The sequence below is a fragment of the Mus musculus genome, chromosome 11 (assembly GCF_000001635.26).
Source record: "Mus musculus strain C57BL/6J chromosome 11, GRCm38.p6 C57BL/6J".
Taxonomy (NCBI): domain Eukaryota; kingdom Metazoa; phylum Chordata; class Mammalia; order Rodentia; family Muridae; genus Mus; species Mus musculus.
This window is the reverse complement of record NC_000077.6, coordinates 61,320,386-61,340,619: the sequence shown is the minus strand read 5'-3', so window position 1 is coordinate 61,340,619 and position 20,234 is coordinate 61,320,386. Positions and strand designations below refer to the sequence as shown.

The 20,234-nt window shown below is 45.1% G+C and overlaps 1 protein-coding gene and 1 non-coding gene across 3 annotated transcripts in view; one reads left to right on the top strand and one right to left on the bottom strand.

The window, feature by feature from the left end:
• Slc47a2 (solute carrier family 47, member 2) overlaps window positions 1-20,234 on the top strand; it is a 41,234-nt gene that overhangs the window by 2,241 nt on the left and 18,759 nt on the right. For both annotated transcript variants that reach the window (XM_006533616.1, NM_001033542.2), the window contains 6 exons: window positions 2,535-2,603; window positions 3,657-3,805; window positions 4,362-4,404; window positions 10,815-10,859; window positions 11,995-12,092; window positions 14,726-14,823. In XM_006533616.1, coding sequence (XP_006533679.1) covers window positions 2,595-2,603; window positions 3,657-3,805; window positions 4,362-4,404; window positions 10,815-10,859; window positions 11,995-12,092; window positions 14,726-14,823 — 442 coding nt within the window. In that variant the 5' untranslated portion in view covers window positions 2,535-2,594. The remainder of the gene's footprint in view (window positions 1-2,534; window positions 2,604-3,656; window positions 3,806-4,361; window positions 4,405-10,814; window positions 10,860-11,994; window positions 12,093-14,725; window positions 14,824-20,234) is intronic.
• Gm25929 lies at window positions 5,753-5,859 on the bottom strand. The gene has a single exon (XR_003949975.1). It is a non-coding gene; the product is annotated as a U6 spliceosomal RNA (small nuclear RNA).

Below are 20,234 nucleotides of genomic sequence, written 5' to 3'. Positions count from 1 at the left end.
AAAAGCACACACTACCACTTTTTATAAAGTGAGGTACTTCCTCTTTCCCTTTCCTGGATTGGTTGATCAGTGTGTGCCTCACTGCTGGGTCCCTTGTGCCATGTGCCCTCTGGGTTTCCTGTCTGGTGGGGTAAGTTTAGGGGACTCCATATGTGGCCTGCTACTGACCTCCCGAGGATGTAGGTCTCCGGGCCCATTGTTAGTATCTCAGAGCATTGCTGAGGCAGAGCAGTTTATAAGGAAAGGGTTTCTTTAGGACATTTGAGAGCATGGTACCAGCTTCTGCTGAGATCCAGGGGGAACCTCGGAGCTCCATCATCACATATAGATGGCACCATGGCTTCTGGTAGGAGCCAACAGTCACACAGCGAGACTGAAGGCAAGAGGGACTCAGGTACCTGGCAAACTTCGTACAGTTTGTTCTCAGGGGAACAAATTAGGTCCCGGGATCTCACAGAGCCCAGCCTGACCTCAAACTTGCCATGTTGTAGCAGGGTAGCTCCTCCTGCCTTCACCTTTCCAGGGCTGGGGTTACAGGCATGTGTCACCGTGACCAGTGTCACCATGGCAGTGCTGGCTTGGTGTATTCTAGACAAGCACTCTACCTACTGAGCCCCGTGAGAACTATATTAGCCCCATCTTAGGCCAGCATCCCAGTGACTTAGCCACCCTTCACTAAATGTCACTTCTTGAAGGCCCCACTACCTCTCAGCTACACCACACTGAGGACCAGGCTTTCAGCATATAAACCTTTGGAGACCACATTTCATTAGCCAAAGCACTGGATCAGAGAGCAGGTAATTTACCTGGAGTTGATACAGCTGCTATGTGTGAGACCCAGGATGAAGACCTGCACCTCTCTCTCCTCTTAGCACACTCGCCCGACCCCTCGTCCTGTGGCCTAACCTCTGGGTAGTTGGGGAGTGACGAAATCTACTCGAGAGGGAAGCAAATGCCAGCTCCTTACCAGACTACTAAAATCTGAGGTTTGCTGTAAGACCTCATAGCTTCAGGTCATGCCAAGTAACCTAGGTGATGCAAATAAGAATAAGTTTCTGTCACTCAGGCTTCCCCTAAAATGTGAAACTATAATCCTATGTACACGTGACTTTGGACAGTGCCTGGTCATAACATCATATACATGAAGAGCCTGGCACATAGTATATGTTCAATAAACATTGGGCGTTGTTTGCGTGTGCGCGCATGTGTTTGCATTGAGTCCAGAGGAGGAAGAGAGGGTCCTGCTCTCTCCCTCTCCACCATACTCTTTTGAGGCAGAGTCTCTTACCAAACGTGGAGCAGTATTTCAGCTGGGTTGGAGGACGGTCAGTGAGCTCCAGGGTCTGCCTGTCTTCCCAGCACCCAACCCCCTACCCTACCAAGTCCCAGAGCTGAACACGTATGCAGTTTTTACAGGGGCTCTGGGGATCCAGACCCAGGTTCTCATAATTGCTAGCTGGATTTTTGAATAGATGTTTTTCTTTCTGCAGCATGCATGCACAAACACACACACACACACACACACACACACACACACACGAGCACCTAGCACTGCTATTTTTTGAGTGGATATCCTCTGGCAGATGAGGTACATGGTCTTTAGACAATAAGAAAACCTTTTTGTTTATTTTACTTTTTAATTTTTTAAGATGGGATTTGACTCTGTTGTTACTAAGACTTCTCTTGAGTCCCTTGGGCTCAAGTGATTCTTTTAGCTCAGTCTTGTGTGTGGTTGGGACCGCAGGACATGCCACAGTGCCTGGCTTTACTTCTCTAAAGCAGAAGCTCGTTCACGCACACTATGTTTAGGAAACCTAGGCTGGCTGGCTGTGGCTGACCACTCCTTTAATACCAGCATTTGGAAGCTAGAGGCAGGAAGATCTCTGTGAGTTCCAGGATATCCAGGGATAATTAGAGAAACCCTGTTTCAAGAAAAGAGAAGAGAAGAGGAGAGGAGAGGAGAGGAGAGGAGAGGAGAGGAGAGGAGAGGAGAGGAGAGAAGAGAAGAGAAGAGAAGAGAAGAGAAGAGAAGAGAAGAGAAGAGAAGAGAAAAGAAAAGAAAGATAAAGAAATGAAAAAAGATAAAGAAAAGAAAAGAAAAGAAAAGAAAAGAAAAGGAAAGAGTTGGGCTTTAGGCTTTAAGCTCCCCTGGTTGACCCAAGGTGACTGTGGCCCTAGATTAGAATTAGGTTTGATCCATGTGGCCATCTGAACCACAGAGATTGGGCATTCATATGGGTATACAGCTCTTTGAAATTGAAGTGCTGAGCTGGGCACCATGGTATAAGCTTTTAGTCCTAGTACTCAGGAGGCAGAGGCAGGCTGAGCTCTTTGAGTTCAGGGCCAGCTTGATAGACAGAGAGAGTTCCGGGGCAGACAGCTACATACATAGTACAATCTTATCTCAAAAAAAAAAAAAAAAAAAAAAAAAGGACAGACAGACAGACAATGAGCTGCAGAGGCCCCTTGGCTCTGAGCAACGCTGCCTGCTGCACTTGGCCTGTTTTGTTTTGTTTTGTTTGTTTTCCCTGCAGGTTGTGAATGTCACTGGAATTTCAGTAGGGACTGGCTTGGCCTCGGCTTGTGACACACTGATGTCTCAGGTAAGAACCCCATTGCCCACACGGGTCCTCGGCAGTTGCCTAGGGAACCGAACCCTGTGGTTTGGTGGGGGCGGCCTTTACGTATGGATAGCACCGTTAGTCGTGGGACAAGAGTCAGCTAACTTAGCTGTGACTCTCACCAGGCTTCGTTCACGCTATAGGACAAGAAGGCTGCATGCCAATGGCGGCGCAGTGAGATGTGCAGTAGGCAAAGTAGCAAACACACCCTAGGTGGCACCAGATTCCTTCAGGTGATTTTCCCCCCAACAGTTTAAAGCAGAGGAACTTATTAGCCTGACTTATTTGGGCTGGAGACTCTGTTTCTGGGGAAAAAAAAAAAACAGTCTGTTTGGGATCTTTCTGCCTCCTTAGAGTTTCTGTTTACATGTCGATTAGCCCAAGGGCCTCCACTTTCATTGGTTGGGTTTGACCTGGTCCTGTCCATTGGGCCAGGTGCAGAAACACAGACAGATCAATGTCGCCTGAGGGGTTTGGTGGGCAGTTCTGCCCTCCTGGCCTGGCCTACACAGGCCCTGTGTTTTTTCCTTATTCCTTGCTCTGAGTTCCCTGTAAGCGTCTTAAAAGTTTTTTTACACTCCCAGACCTGGACTGAACTCAGTTCCCATCAGTGACTTTTCCATCGCTGCCCAGCCTACTGGGCTTAGTCTTTGCTAGGTCTCCTTGAGGCTCCTCCAATAAGACAGCCAGGTGAACACAAAATCATCCTTAACTATTGGGCCACTGCAGCACAGTGGGTGTCTCTCTTCATCAAAACCCCGGTTTGTGCATATCCCCTTCTCAAAGCTCTACATTGCTCCTCTATGTTCCATGTAATCAGCCTCAGTTCCCAAGAGCAGGGAGCAATTGTCCTAGAGCACATAGGATGCCAAGGTATCAGTTGGCTGTCTGGGACCTGGCAGCCATAATCCCCCCACCTTGGCCTGGCTCCACCCCTTGGGCGGGGCAGCAGGGAACATGGCTCCCAGGGCGTCAGGGCCTGCTGGGAATGTGAAGCATTGGCCGCCAGGTTCTCAGAAACATTGTTCTCCCAAGTCCTTTGGAGGCAAGAACTTGAAGCGCGTGGGGGTCATACTCCAAAGGGGCATCCTCATCCTGCTGCTCTGCTGCTTCCCATGCTGGGCCATCTTCCTCAACACCGAGCGCCTGCTGCTGCTCCTAAGGCAGGACCCGGATGTCGCCAGGTGAGCACCACCTCAGAGTGCCCAGTTGGCGAGTGAGTGGCTGACACTCTCAGCTGATTAGCTGGTTGTGAGTGCTTGGGACCAGACGCTGTGACAGTGGCCACAAAGTAACAGGCACAGGGCCAAGGCAGGACTCAACAGTGCACCGGGCTATCTCTGTCCATCATCCTTCCACACTGTTCTCTAGCCCGGGAGCCCAATGCACGGTAGTCTGCTACGTTTAGGGTAGGGTTAAAGTTCATACTCGAGTGAGGTCTCTGCGCCTGGACTTGATGCTTTTCCCCAAAAGGCTTCTGCGTTGTATTGGCTCAGCTTGTAGCACGTTTTCCTGTAGGGGGTGTGGACCCTCCTACACTGAAAAGTCTCTGCTGTCCCTTCCCCCTACTTAAGTAACCTCTTAGCAGCCTTCGGATGCTACTGATGCAGACAGAGTGCAGGTTTGGCTCAGTATCTCTCACATAAGGGTTCAGTTTTAACTTTTAGAAGATACCCTGAGCTAGACCAAAAGGTAGGGTGAGCACTTCACTGTCGGCTGAAAGCTGTCTTGTTGTTCCAGGCTAGCCCAGGTTTATGTGATGATATGCATCCCTGCTCTTCCTGTAAGTCTCACAGCTGCTGTTTTTCATTATTTGTGTATAGTCATAGTAATAATACTAATATTAACAAGTAATTATTTCCACTGAGATACTTTCATACCTGTATATAATGCCGTTGGATCATACTCAGTTTCCCCTCTTTCCTTCTTCTGCCTTTCCCTGGTTCCCATGACCCTTCTCAACCTCCTCTGTTGTAACCCTCCCTCTCAAGTCTACATAGAGAAAAATATGTAATAATTGTCCTTCTGAGTCTGGCTTTTCACTGAAATGAAAAGCACAGTTTGTTCATTTTCCTGAAGATGGCATGATTTTAATCTTAATGACGGAATAGTATTCCTTTGTTTTAGTCAAGCTGTGTTCTTTTTATCCATTTGTCCACTGATGACCACCAAAGCGGATTCCATAATGTATGATGTTTACTCTCAAATGCTGACTTGGTGAGGTCTAGAATTGCTCTGGAGACCAGCCTTGGGAATGACTTTGGGGAATTATCTTTATTAGGTTGATTTGAAAGGCCTGCCCACTATGGGTGGCACCATTCCTTGGGCTTCATTCTAAGACTGCCCAAATGGGAGAAAGCCAGCCGAACACAAGTATTCATCTCACTCTGCTTCTGGACTGTGGATGCAACAAGACCTCTGGCTGCTGCTGCCATGAGCTACCCATTGCTGTGAACTGTGCCCTTGAACTTTGAGCCAAAACAAACCGTTTACCGTTTACATCGCCTTAATTACATTTTATTTATTTTGTGTATGATCATATACACTCATGCCATGACACATGTGGAGGTCAGAAGACAGCATGTGAGGATCAGATTTCTCCTCCAATCATATGGATCCTGGAGATGGAACTTAGGTTGTCAAGCTCAGGTGCAAACATCTTCACCCACTGAGACATCTTGTCAGACCTTACATTGCCGTCGTCACAGCAACGGGAAAACAACTGGGACCATGGCTGGATGCAATCAGAGCTGCAGTAATAGAACAACAGTGCAGTAGTACAACGATGCTTGTGTATGTGTGAGTGGTGCAGGCAGACCACTGGTAGCTCTGTTTTGAAATCCTTGAGGGATGTCCAGACTTGCTTCTAGGTCAGTTGTACTGACTTACTTTTCCATGGACCGTGTGTGAAGGTTCTTTCCCCTACATTGTGTCTCCATCACTTGCTGTTGTATTTCTGATAAAAAGCCATCCTGGCTTGGTTGACATGGAATCTGATTTGCATTCTCTTAATGGCTAAGGGCATTTTTTTTTCTGTAAATATTTGGGGCCCCTTTTCTTTCTTTTTTTAAACACTGAATTATTATTATTAGGTATTTTCTTCATTTACATTTCCAATGCTATCTCTAAAGAAAAATATGGAACACTTCAGGAATTTGCGTGTCATCCTTGCGCAAGGGTCATGCTAATCTTCTCTGTATCGTTCCAATTTTAGTATATGTGCTGCCAAAGCGAGCACTGGGGCCCCTTTTCTTGAAGCTTGTTTATTTGGTTCTTTTGCCCAATTTGTAAATTGGTTTGTTCGTTCTAGTTGTCTTTCTTTTTTGAGACCTCTGTATGTTCTGGATATTAATCCTCTGGTATTAGTAGCCGGTGAAAGTGTTCTTCCATTCTGTGGGCCACTTCTTTATTTTATTGTTTCTTTTGCTGCATGTAAGACATTTTGAATTGATGCAATCCTGTTTGTTTTTTTTTCCCCACTCTATTATTTCTTGGGCTTTGGGGTCCTATCCTAGAAAGTTCTTGCCTATGCCTTTACTGTGAGGTACTTTCCAAGTGTCTTCCTCTAGTAGTTGTAGATTTTCAGGGTTTTGGTCCATTTTGAGTTGATTTACACACACACACACACACACAGAGAGAGAGAGAGAGAGAGAGAGAGAGAGAGAGAGAGAGAGAGAGAGAGAGAGAGAGAGAGGTTGACTCTTCGTCTTTTATAGTTCTGTGGTCCAGTTTTGCTCGGATCACTCATTGAAGGTGTGCTTCCTCTAACATGTTTCTGGTTTGTTACAAGTTAGCATCTGTGTAGGCTGACTTCTAGATCCACCCCTCTACTGATCTGTTTGGGGTCAGTATCTGCCATGTCTGTCACTATGGCTCTGTGATGTAATTTGTAGTCTATTGTGATTCCTCCAGCACTGCTCTTTTCTCAGGATTGCTTTTGACATTCAGCGTGCTTCTAGAGGTGTTACCCTATTTCCATGGGAATTGTTATTGAGATTTTGATGGGGGTTACTTTGAATATTTAGATGATCATAATATGGCCATTTTACCAATGTTGATTCCATCAATGCATGAACATGTGGGACCTCTCCATTTTCTAGCATCTCCTTCCTGTTCTTTCTTTAGAGCTTTAATTCTGGAGGACTTTCACCTCCTTCATGCCTATTACTTGGCATTTACTTATTATTCAGTGGGATTGTAGGTGGGATGGTCCTGATTTCTTTTTTTGGTGAGCACTCTGGTGTCATGAAAGAAAGTTATTGATCTTGTGTCCTGCTACTTTGTACAAATTATTTAACAGAGTTTTCTGGTGGAGCTTTGCAACCCTTTGAGTACAGGGTAGTATCATCTGCAATTAGGGATAATTTGATTTCTTTACTTGTTTCTCTTTTTCTATTCACTTGCCTTGTTGCTCTGGCTAAGAGTTCAAGTGCTATGTTGACTCAAATGGTGAGAGTGGATATTTTTGTCTTGTAGAGAAAATGCTGTTTGTAATGTGGTAGTTTGGCTTGCATCTATCACTTGTTTGTTTGCATCTGCATACATCCAGGGAAGAGGTTAGCAGTTTGCTGCTGTGCCCTTCTGACTTTGTAGGATGGCTTTGCGAGCATTCCTTCTATTGCTATTTTATGGGACATTTGAGGCACCTTGCTGCTGGCTCTTCTTAAGGTCTGATAGACTCAGCATCCAATACCATTGGTCCTTGCCTTTCTGTTTTACTGGGGGAGCTGCCTCAGTCTCACTGCTGATGACCGGGTGTTTGTACCTCTTGATTCAGTCAGCCTTGGCAGTTCATGTGTGTCAAGAGAAACTTACTTATTTCTTCTAGACCTTTCAGTTTATTGGAATGTCATTTTTAAAGCATGACCTAATGATTCCCTGCTCACCTCTAATTTTATTGCTTGGGGCCTTCTTTCTCTTTTTTGGTTGGTTCAGCCTTAAAGCACACCAGTCTGTTTTCTTAAATAGCCAACTCCCTCTCATGGACGCTGAGCTCTTTAGTCTCCACCTTGTTCATCTCAGCGCTGATCTTTGATGTGTCTTTTCTTCTGCTGATTTGGGTTCGGTGTGTTATAGTTCTTCTGAGAGGGTTCTTCTTTATTGAGAGGTCTTTTTTTTTCATACACAATTATTGCTATCAACACTGATCAAAGCAAAGACTTAAATATAAAGACATAGACAAGCACACACACACAAAAAAGTGTTTATGGGGGATGGGGGTGGGTTGGGGGAAATGAAAGAAATTTTAAGGAGAAAAGATCAGAGAAAGAAAATGGAGAAAAAGCCCACGGGATGAACATCTGGGAGAAAAAAGTGAGGGAAGGCCAAATCCAATTAATACCACGGAAACAATCAAATATAAAATCCAACACAGGAGAGCAAGCAAGCAGACTACAGCAGGAGGATGAAGCTGTTTGTTCCTGCCCTGGGGCTGCAGGGGTGAGGGTTGGGGCAGAGGGTCAGGGGAGGGGAGGAGCAGCAGGATTTGGCTAGGCTCCTGACTGGCTCCCTGGGATGGAGTCCTGAGTCCTTTTCTCAGGGACCAAGCTGGCTAGGTTCTGAGTGGCTCCTTGAACACTGGGCTCCCAGTGTGAGGCAGCGGCTGGTCAGAGCCCTGATCACACTGAGCTGAACCCATACCTGTGTCTCACTGGGGAACAGAGCAGGTGGCCAGTGAGGAGCCCCAGCTGGCTGCCTCTACCCAGACACTGGGTCAGGGATATTTGAGTGTTAGGGAGCCTGGTGCATAGATCCATGTCCACAGTGTCCCCGAGGGTCACGCTTATACTCAGGCCCTTGCACTGGGGCTCTGGGACTGAGCTTCCTGCCTTCTGGGGACTGGCCTGGCTCCTGTACACCCGCAGTTGGGAGGCTTATTGGAAAGACTGGGCTACAGGCCATTGCTTCTGTCTTGAAGAAGCTCAGGGTTCAAGATTTCTGTCTTCCAATACCTCATATTTATCACAGTGCTGTTTCTGATTGCTTATTCCATGGTGCCTCTCTTTTCGTTCCTTTCTTTTTTAAAAACTGTCTTGGTATATAGCCTAGGCAGACTCAAAATGCTCTATCCTTCAATTTCTGAATACAGTGTCACAGACAGGGCCACCCCATGCTTTTGATTGCATCTGGAAAACATTTCACACCCCCTTAGACGTTTGCACTGGGGATTTGCCACTTGGAACCTGCTTTCTCCTGCTCTTCAGGAAGTAAATCTTTCAAGTCTCTCATCCTGGCATTTCTTTAGGGTGAATCTTTTTTTTTTTTTTTTTTTTTTTTTTTTTTTGGATTTTGATATCATAGAATCAGAAAGGAAGTATCCTAAAATAAAAATAAAAACAGAACAGAACAGAACAGACAGCAATAGCAGAGAGGATCCGGCAGTGACTTCATACAAAGCCTCCCAGGCCTTGACAAGGCATCAGCACACCCTGGAGAGAGGCGGGCGAGTGGTCCGAGGAAGGCATCTCTCCACATGCAGAAGAATCAAGGTAGACCTGCACCTCTCGCCCAGCACTGAAATCAGTGTGGGATGGCTCACAGGCCTTAAGTACAGCGGGAAACTGAGAGTGCCCGAGGAAAACGTGGAGAGCCAGGCACAAGTAAGGGCTCTGTGAGAGGCAGACAACAGCACAGGAAATAATCCCAAGATTTAACAAATGGGATGACTCGGAACTTAAAAGCCATGGAAAAGGAAATGGTCATCAGAAGAGGAACCAATCCTGGAACCAATCCATACATCCCACATGGGATAAATATTTAGAATATACAAGGAACACCAACATTTAAAGGCTAATGGATTGATTATAAAGGAGGAAATAAAAGTATCCAATAAACATTTGAAAAAGTATTCAATGTCTTTAGCTATCAGAGAAGCACAAATTAAAAGTGCTTTGACATTCCTTGTGAGCCCAGGAAGACTACATTGTATCAAGAAAACTAGTGATGTCAAGGGCTGGCCAGGAGGTGGGAGTGTAAACTGCTCTGGTTACCATGGAGATCAACATAGAGGTTCCTCAAAAAGCCGAATATATATTTACTCCATGATCCCACCACACCACTTGTGGCTATATAACTGAAGGACACCGCATGCCACAGACAGGCCTGCAGATCTCTGTCTCGTGGCTGTCAAGGTGTGGAGAGAGCCTGGATGTCCGTCAGCAGATGGGTGGATAAAAAGGTGTGCATGCACGCAGTGCAATTTCACTTAGCTGCAGCGAAAAATGAAGTTACGGGGCCAGCGAGATGGGGTGCTTGCTGGAAAACATGATCTGAGTTCAGTCCTCAAGGACACGCGTGGTGGAAGAGAACCAGTTCCTGCAAGGTTGTTCTCTGACCTCCACATGTGTGTGCTGTGGGACATGCATGAACATATACACACAGCAGTAAAACAAAAATAAATAAATATAAAAAAGAAAAGAAAATGAATAGAACTGGAGACTACTGTACTAAGTGAAGTAAGCCAGACTCAGAGAAACAAATATTGCATCTTTTCTCTGTTATACAGCATGTAGGTTTAAATATCTCTTTGTGTGTATGTGTGTGTGTGTGTATACATGTATATATATACATACCCATAGGTATATATACGTATATGTGTGTATATACATGTGTATATATGCACATATGTATATATATACGCATATATGTGTATATGTTTATATATTTTCATATATATGTTTGTGTGTGTATGATGTGACACAAAAGTAGAAAGGGAGCTATGAGAGGAGAGGGAGGGAGGACAGCAAGACAGGGTGGGGAGTACTTGCCATTGAATCAGAAGGTGAAGCAATGAAAGGATGGGGACCAACAGGAAAGGGAGTAGAGCCCTGGGGGACCTTGATGGGGGAATAAGGACAAAGTGCAACTTTACATACATATGTAGATGTAGATATAGATGTAGATGCAGATGCAGATGTATATGTAGTGCCAAATGAAGCCCTTTTTCTTTTTGGCCAACATATAGGCCAAAAACTTAATAAAACCTCCAGAACTTGAGAACTTTTCATGTATGGAAATGGTAAAATGAAACCCACTAATTTTTAAAATCAGCATTCAATAGAAATTGAGCTGTGGCATAGCTCTGCAGCAGACATTTGCTGAGTGCAAAGCCCTGGGTTCGGCCCACAGAAATGCACAAACAACAACAAAAACAGAAACCAACTGAGCTCTTGTGTTCTCTGCTTAATCCTGTAGGCAGCGTTCCTATTCCAGCTGCAGACGCGGTATTTACAGAGCCAGGTACTCTCGTGTATTCTCATGTCATGCTACTGTGGGAAATGCTGAGCAAGTGTCTCAGAGGAATTTTCTGTAGTAATCTGTACTTGCTTCCCTGTGGTTCCTTTCTGTGACTCTCACACACAAGAAATGGCCGTGCTATGGAGTCGTCTGACTCAGCCCAGTCTTCCTTCTGTCGCTCTGTGGCCTTCATATCCAACCCTTCCCCTATTCTTGGGGCTGGCTGCTGGCTTCGTGCACTGGGCCTGGGGGCCTGATCCCATTATTGATACTGACTGGGAGTGTCTAGAGTTACTGCAGCCACACTTCTAAGTGTGCACAGGGACGCTGTACATGCCACACAAAAGGCAGAAGGGGAGTTGAAGGAGAGGACCAGAAATGGGTAGACAGAAATTGAGCCCCACTTCTGTGTCCTGTCCCAGGTCACCTACAGACAGCTTGCTAGCCTTTAAATAGAAAGCCCAACCCAGAGGAAATCACTCTGCTTTAACAGCAGTCAACTCTGTTCGCTTGCTGGAGGAGTTTAACGTCAGGACGAGGGAGAAGTTTAATCTGAGGACCAGGGAAGTGGAGGTAGCATAAACGATAGAAACGAGTATTACCAGGCACAATGGTTCCATGCCTTCAATTACAACACTAGGTGCTCTGTGAGTTCAAGGCCAGCCTGGTCTGTATAAAGCGTAGCCAGGGCTACATAGTGAGACTATGTCTCAAAAACAACAAAAAGAACATCCTACACTGTTAAGCAAAGGGCTGGACATTTTTCTACACACTTGCTTCAAAGCGGGCATTTCTGGGTGCCACGCATGCAAGATCCTCAGCACAGCCCTGAGGAGCAATGGGATCTGGACCCCAGTATCCCCAAAGCCTGTGTGTTCCTCTTAAGACCACTCCTTCTCTTCCCTGTTGCTGTAATGAGGTGAACACAGCTTTGGAGAAGGCCACCACGGGCTCTGGGTGGCTCAGTAAGAAGCTGTATTAAAGGAGAGAACTCATTTGACTGTCCCCATTCCTGGCTTTTCTACCAGCCTTATACGACTTTACCACTGCCACCTATGTAGCTATGAATTTCACTTGGCAACCTAGCCAACTGCCTTTTGAAAATGGTAATGTTTTCCTATTTGTTTGGGAATTCTAGGGCATCATTATGCCCCAAGTTATTGTTGGGATCGCAGCAAATGTCGTCAACGTGGGCATGAACGCCTTCTTGCTGTATGCCTTGGACCTCGGAGTGGTGTAAGTCGAAATCCATTCACAACAAAGGGCTGGGGATGCACGAGAGACGCAGGGAGCGTGGACAGGTAAGCAGGCACCTAATAGTCTATGCTCCGGTGCTCTGCACGGGAGGTAAGAACTGGCCTGAGGGTCCACAGGGGAGCAGCTAGCTAGCTCCTATTGTGGGAGAGGGGGAGTGGAGATTGGGTGGAGAGACAGACCGTGTTGGAGGAAGCAATGTGAAGGCTTCAGTGGCTGGAGCCATGTTAGTGCTGACAAACAAGCTGCTGTCACCTGGAAGCTGAGGTGGGTGACAGGCAGGGGTGGGCAGTGGCCTGAAGGGCTTCTTCTCTCAGGGCCTCTGAATTCTAAGTGACTGAGCCCAGTTCCTTCTTGAGCAGTGATGAGATGACCCCGTAATGAAAGAAAGAAGTTAGGGGTACCCCAGTGATGTCCTGATGGCCCTTCCTCACCTTAGCCCAAAGCCAGCCTCTGCATATGTAAGTAGAGAATCACACCAGCAAATGAGGACTGAGCCCAACAGTTTGGGTGTTCAGGGCACTGTGTTCATTAGTCCGTGAGTCTTGACTGTGTAATCATAAATATATAACAATTACAGAAAAAGAGGCCATGAATTTGAAAGAGAGGGGTGTGTGTGTGTGTGTGTGTGTGTGTGTTGGGGGGGTAGGTTGGTGGAAGGAAATGGAAGGTGAAAATAAAAACTAAATAATTAAAAGAAGTTAATACGTTAGAAATTACGGAGAATAAAAACAAACTAGAGTATAAAATGAGTTATGCCAACTGGTTGGCGTCTTTGCAGTGATTTGTTTGGTTTCTGTGCACACGTTAATGTGGTCTCTGAGTGTCAATGAAACCATGCCAGCCATAATTAAAGAGGACCATGGGAAGGGGTGAAGTTCTGTGGTAGAGAGCTTGCCTGGCATGCACAAGGCCTGGTTCCCATACTATCTTCTTCAAGTCAGAAGGATGGAGACTGTATCAGCCAGAGTTTCCAAGGAGAAGAGTGTATATGTCTGTATACATACATACATACATACATACATACATACATACATACACACACACATACACACATACACATTACAAAAGGGGAATTCTTGGATGGACTTACATGATAGGAGCTGGGCTCTATCAGTGAATATCTACTCTTTGAACATGCCTCAGCCATTCCAAACTAGCACTGAAGGCCTGGGAGCTCTGTGTGGGGTCCCTGGAGCTATGTCCAGTTTGAAAGGCTGAGGAAACTTGTTTTAGCCAGGGTTGTGTTGCTGTGATAAGACACCATGACCAAAGCAACTTGGAGATGAAAGGGTTTATTCTGCTTACACTTCCACATCATATCACGAAGTCAGGACAGGAGCTGTGGAGAACTCTGCTGACTAGCTTGCTCAGCCTGCTTTCTTATATTTCTTATACCACCCAGGACCACCTACCCAGGGCTGGTCCCACCCACAGTCATTAGTCAAGGAAACCAAGACAACACCCCCGCAAGACAGTCTCGGAGGCATTCTCTCACTTAAGAGTCCCCTTTCTCAGATGTGTCTAGGTTTTGTCACACTGGCAAAAGCCAAACAAGAACAAAGCTGTAGTCTGATGACAGTGGATCAGCATCAATAGCATCAATAAATACCCGTATCTAGAAAGGAAAGGGTGCTTGCAGACTCCAGCATGCTTCCTTCTTTTAACTTCTTTGTATCTGGACCGCCAGCTTGCTGGATGGTACGGTCTCTCTCAGTCAGTGCCTCCTATGTCCACTCCTATACATGCCCCGCAGAACCACACGGGTGTTTTGTTTGGTTTGGTTGTTTGCTTTTTGTTGTTGTTGTTTTGTTTTTAATTATTTCTAGACATCTCTTAATTCAACCAAAGACAGCCAAGGACAACTGTCACCCGGGCATTGGTTAGAGCAGAGAGAGAGAGAGAGCACCATGGACCAGTGTGTTGACTAGACATCACAGAGGGCCCATGTCCCCCTGTGAAGGGCACCTCAGAGACAGAATGTTGGACTTTTCTTAAAGAGATATGTCTGGGATAGTTTGGAGTATGGAAAAAGGAGGAGGAAATACAGGGATGGGCTCATAAATAATAAAGTGTGAGGCTCAGACAAGAGCGTGGTTTGGAAAAGGCTGTGATGCTGCCGAGTGGGGCGCTGCCGCGTGGGGACGCTGCGTTGGCCCAGCGTTTACCTGTGGTAAGGAAGGGCTCCCACTGATGGTGCCCAGCATTATACTCTATGGAAAACAAACAAGCTCAAATCCTGTGGACTAAAGCCATGGCTTGGATGAGCAAATGAATAGAGGAGCTGGTCCTTCAGTCCCTTTTGCTAGTCACCATCTAAGACATGCTTAACTGGGCGTTGCTTAAGGTGGACAGTTTGCAGAAAGCATACAGATTCAGGCCCTTCAGGGTCACAGGGATGAACAGCAGAGTCATCTCCATAAAGACAGACAAATCTATTACATATGGGTTCAGCCAAAACACAGAAGGAAGACAGTGCAGGCAGGCACTCCAGGCTCACCTACGAATACAGGCTTGGGGGAAGGGGAGGAGGGGGAAGGCTGGGGTGGGGGGAGTTCGGTCGGTTCCTTTTTGGAAGGACACACTCAAACTAGCCATGGCCTTTTCTCCTGCAGAGGGTCGGCCTGGGCCAACACCACCTCTCAGTTCTTCCTGTCTGCCCTGCTTTTCCTCTACGTGTGGTGGAAGAGAATCCACATCCACACTTGGGGAGGTATGTGACTCTGCGGCCTGGCGTTGGGCAGGGGAGGTTCAGGGACATAGCTCTCTGGCTTGTGGATTTCTTTTCCATAGAAGTTTCAGATTTTTTTTTTTATCTTTTAGGAAATCTCAAAACATGGAAAATGTTTGTTACTGAAAATAGAAAAGTTACTAGGGACACTGTGTGATTTTGTGTTTGTATAGTTACCAAAATAGCCCTTCGTCCATAAAACAATATACTAGATACTGGGTTTTAAGTTACAGTAACTTTAAAATATTTAATAAATTAAAAACAACTAATATGAAATCCTGTTGCTTGAAAAAAATTCATGCTACACAATTTAAGCTAGATTACTGTCATATCAACGTAAGTGAGGAGACCATTTTCTCACAACCAGGACAACTCTTGGCTTCGTAGCTCAGAACCTTTTAGTGGACACCTACAGGATTAACTAGATTTTTGTTTTGTTTTGTTTCTGTTTTTTCCAGCTTTACTGAGGGAAAGTTGATAAAGCTTGTATATAATTCAGGTGTGACTGTGATTTTTTTTATTGTGTAGTTTGTTTGGTTGAGCTACATCCCCAGCACTTTTGTGTTTTTTAGATTTTGAGACATGGCCTTGCTAGTTGCCCAGGGTAGCTTCAAGTCTGTGGACCTCCCCCCGCCCCCATGGCCACCTACCTTATGTCCCCCACCTTGTCTCAGCCTTCCCAATAACTGGGATTACAGATACACACCTTTGTGATAACTCAACACAATTATGCCTGTATTGTTGTGTGTGCATGTGGGTACACATATGCATGTGTGCATGTGTGCTCGTGTGCATGTGGTGCATGTGTGCATGTGGGTGCATGTGGAGGCCAGAGGGTGACATCCAGTGTCACCATCAATTGCTTTCCATTTTATTGTTTCGAGATCATCTCTCTTGAACCTAAAGCACCCCTGCCCAGGTCACCTACATTGGCTGGCCACCAAGCCCCCCAGGGTCTCCCTATCTCTCCCCCCTCCTATGTTGGGATTACTGGTAAACACCACCATGCCTGTATGGGTCCTGGGGATCTGAATTCAGGTTCTCTGATTTATGGAGCAAACACTTGATTGATTGATTGATTGATTGACTGATTGCCATCTGCAGAGCTCATTACAAAACAGCTGAGTGTTTAGATGATTTCTTTTCAGAAATGTCTGTTTGAGTCCTCCCCCCCCCTTGCTATTGAGTTATATAAGTTATATATTTTGATTTAAACTCCTTATCAGGTACATTAGATAGCTCCCCCCATTCTGTGGGCTGCCCTTTTATTTTAGTTTTATGTTATTCTTCTTGGTTGCAAAAAGCCTTTACTAATCCTGGTGCCTTGGCCTCTCCCCCTATGATTTCTTCTTTGATTTTGAGATCATAGCAATTCTTGAATCCATTCTGAGTTGATGTTTGTATATGGTATAATCTTCAGTTTATAATCTTAGAGTTTCTTAACTCTAAATCTTAAAATCTTTTCTAAGATGATCTAACTTCAGCTTGACTTGTGCCTCATGATGTTAGTCACAAGACTGTGTAGAGATCCAGTGATGTCAATGCTACTCCTGAAAAGACCGCCTTTCCTGGCTTTGTAGCCTCGGAGCTTTCGGTGAGGATTAGTTGGCTGTATCCGCCGTTTTCTGTGGTAGTGCCATGCAGCTGAAGTTTTGATAGCTCTGGAATATGGTTTGAAATCAGGATGTTGCCATTACTGTTAGTGTTCAAGATTGCTGTGGTTCTTCAGGATTGTGTTTCTAGAACTTTTTTTCCCCTATTTTTGTGACAAATGCTATTGGAATCTTGACAATGATTGTTAGATAATGTTGGGTACTGTTAACTGTCTTAGTTAGTTAGGGTTTCTATTGCTGCGGTGAAACACCATGACCAAAAAACAAGTTGGAGAGGAAAGTGTTTATTCAGCTTACACTTACTTCCACATTGCTGTTCATCACCAGAGGAAGTCAGGACAGGAACTCAAGCAGGGCAGGATCCAGGAGGCAGGAGCTGATGCAGAGGACACGATACTCTCCATGGCTTGCTTGCTCAGCCTGCTTTCTTATAGAATCCGGGATGGCCTTCCCAGGGGTGGCCCCACCCACAATGGGCTGCATCCTCTCCCAGTGATCACTAATTGAGAAAAATGCCTTACAGCTGGATCTCATGGAGGCATGTCCTCAAGGAAGGCTCCTTCCTCTCTCTATGACTCTATGACACAAAGCCAGGCAGTACCTGGACGCTTTGACAGTCCTGATTGCTCAGGTCCAAGACCATGGAGACCTTCTATATGCATGTCCTCAGTCTCTTTCCCCTGAGCTAAAGCTCCCACTGTAGCCACCACTGGCTCCTTGCTTAGACTCCTAAGTACCCTCTTCTTATGATGTTAAAAGTGGGATTTATTCTCTCCCATCTTCCTGTCCCCAGTACTGATGGCTGAGCCCAGGGTCTTCTGATTTTTTTTCCACCCATGTTTTATTAGTGTATAATTTACACAAATAATGGGCATCAGCTGGGCAGTGGTGCTGCACACTTTAATCCCAGCGTTCAGGAGACAAAGGCAGATGTGAGTTCCAGGCCAGCCTGGTCTACAGAGCAAGTTCCAGGATGGCCGAGGCTACACAGAGAAACCCTGTCTTGAAAAAAACAAAACAAAAAATGCATTTCGTTATGAATTTTTTTATATTTGTGTATGTACCTTGTTTACTTGTGTATGGTGTGTCTTCTTGTATCTGTTGAGACCTATTTGGTGACCAGTTATAAGGTCAGTTTTGGAGAAGGTACCGTGAGGTGCTGAGAAGAGGGTATATTCTTTTGCTTTAGGATGAAATGTTCTATAAATAGCTGTTAGATCTGAGAGGTCCCATTTATGCTGATCCCATACCATGGCTCATGTTAGCATCATGAGAATCATAAGTTTGGAGGTCTCTGCTGTAAAATGACTCGGTTGCCTTCAGGCGAGCCTAGGAGTGGTATAGCCAGATCATATACGTGCCATCCTATGTTTGGGAGTTTGAGGCCCTACCATACTGCCTTGCAGTTCCTGTCAGCAGGATATAAAGTTTCTTTCCCTTGGATTCTCGCTGGCAGTTGACAGTTGCTTGTTTTCTTAATGATAGCCATTATGATTGGCACACGGTAAATCTCTGTGTACTTTCCATTTTTGTTTCCCTGGCCTCTGGGGTTGTCCCAAATTTTCATACATTTGCTGGTCATATTCTTATTTGAAGCTACTCAATTCACTTACCCACTAATTGGCTGAATTAATCGCTCTTAGCCTTTTATCTTATGAACTCTGGATATTTGCCCACTATCAGAAGAATAGCTTGTAGAGATTTTTAAATCCTATTTCATAGGTGGTCTGTCCATTCTGGTGGTCATTTCCTCTGCTGTGCCAGGGCCTTTCAATTCTGTACAACTCAATTACCAATCTCTGCTCTTCTTTCTTGAGCTATTTGAGTTATTTTTATAAAGTCCTTGTCTGAGCTGACTCTTGAAGTCTTTCTCTATAAAGATTTCAGAGTGTCAGGTCTTACATGAAGGCCTTTTATGCATTTTCAATAGGTTTTTGTTGCGTTTTAGTCTTCTACTTGTGAAGATTGGTCCCTCCCCCAACACACCTCTTATTACCCAAAACAAGTGTAATTTACATATTCATGTTTTAAAACAAAATGAATCTGTTAAGAGTGCCTAAAATAAGAACACACTTAGTTCCCTGCTTTTCTTCTAGCCTGCCATTTGCTTCTGTTTTACTTTTAAAGCTGACAGAGGTAGATGAACATTGAGAGAATCTTGGTGTTGCTCTGCCAGACTCCACATCCACATACTGGTACTGTTCGCTAATTCCCTCTCGGCTCACAATTCTTAGTCATTTCAGAGTTTTTCCCAAGTCAAAATTAAGAAAATGATTTTGATTTTTAACAGCTTCACTGAAATATAATTTGTCTACTGTAAAATAGACTCATTTGGAATTATTTTCACTGGTGTATAGGCTCACATTAATATGGTCTAGATTTAAAATGTTTCCATAACAGAACTGACTCCTCCGGACAGTTTGGAGTTAATTTTCTCCCCAGCCTCAGCCTGGGTAGATGTCAGTCTTAGTCTCTAGGCTGGCCTTTTCTGGATGATTTCAGTTGTTTTCTGCCAGCTACCTGGTTATGTTGGTAACTGCCAACAATTATACACTGTGCCTTTAATAGATGTTATTAGCTGCTTTTCTCAGTGGCGTGACCAGATAACTGATGAGAAGCAACTTAATGTGGGAGGGATTTGTTTCAGCTAGTTGTTTGTGAGGAGATAGTCTATCATGTGCATGTGGGGGCTTGGGGACGGGGAGTGACAGCATCAGGGTGAGGTGGCTGGTCACATTGCATGGGCTGTCAGGAAGTGGGGGAAGAGAACCGTGGTGCTCACTGGCTTTCTTCTTAACTGGAAAGACACACTTTGTAACTGGGATGTGAGCTGTACAAAAGCAGAGCATTTGAGCTTCTGGCTCGTCGGTGACTTTTCATTCAATGGCTCTAATCTGCTGTGATGATTCTCCACCGAATCATCGATCACACTGTGAGTCTCAAACATCCTTAGGCTCTAGCTGTATTCGTGCCAGCCATGGTGCATTCCAAAATAAGTTCAGGAAAAAGGAACCTGCCCAGCCTAGCTTAGCCATTGAAGGTTTACATAGCGGCATGCATAACTGGAATCCACGAGGAGGTGTTTTGCTATCAGAGCCCAGGGGGAAGTGAGCCAAGACAGTTGGAGAAACAACTGCATTGCTCACTGTAGTGTGTCCAGCACACAGGTTTCTTACCTCTGTCATGTATGACACACCTTGTCTTCCCCTCTCCTGAGCCTTATATGGTGTGTGTCTGTCTGTCTGTCTGTCTGTCTGTCTGTCTGACTGTGTATCTGTGTATACATATGAACACATGTTCAGAGGCCAGAGAAGGGCATTAGAGGTCCTGCTCCCCTACTCTCTGCATTATTTCATTGAGGCAGGGTCTGCCATTGAACCTGGAGCCAGCTAGCAAGCCCCAGCAGCCTTCCCAACTCTACCCCTCATAGCATCAGGGTTACAGGTACATGCAGCCACACCTGGCCTTTTAGCCGGGGATTAGAACTCAGGCCCTCAAGCTTGCATAGCAAGTACACTTACATATTGAACTATCTCCCCATCCCCTGATGTCCTAAACCTTCATCTTATTCAGTTTCAGATTCATTTGTTCCTAATTTCAGCAATTATATTTTAATTTCTAAATATTTTGTGTTTCTTTTTTATATCTGTCCATCCTTATTTTAAAAGTTCTCGCCTTTAAATATTTTAAAAAGATCCTCTAATAAACATTTTAATCAATTCTGTGAAAGTTTCATATGTTGTATTTTGATCACATTTACTCCTAACCCTTCCCTTTGAC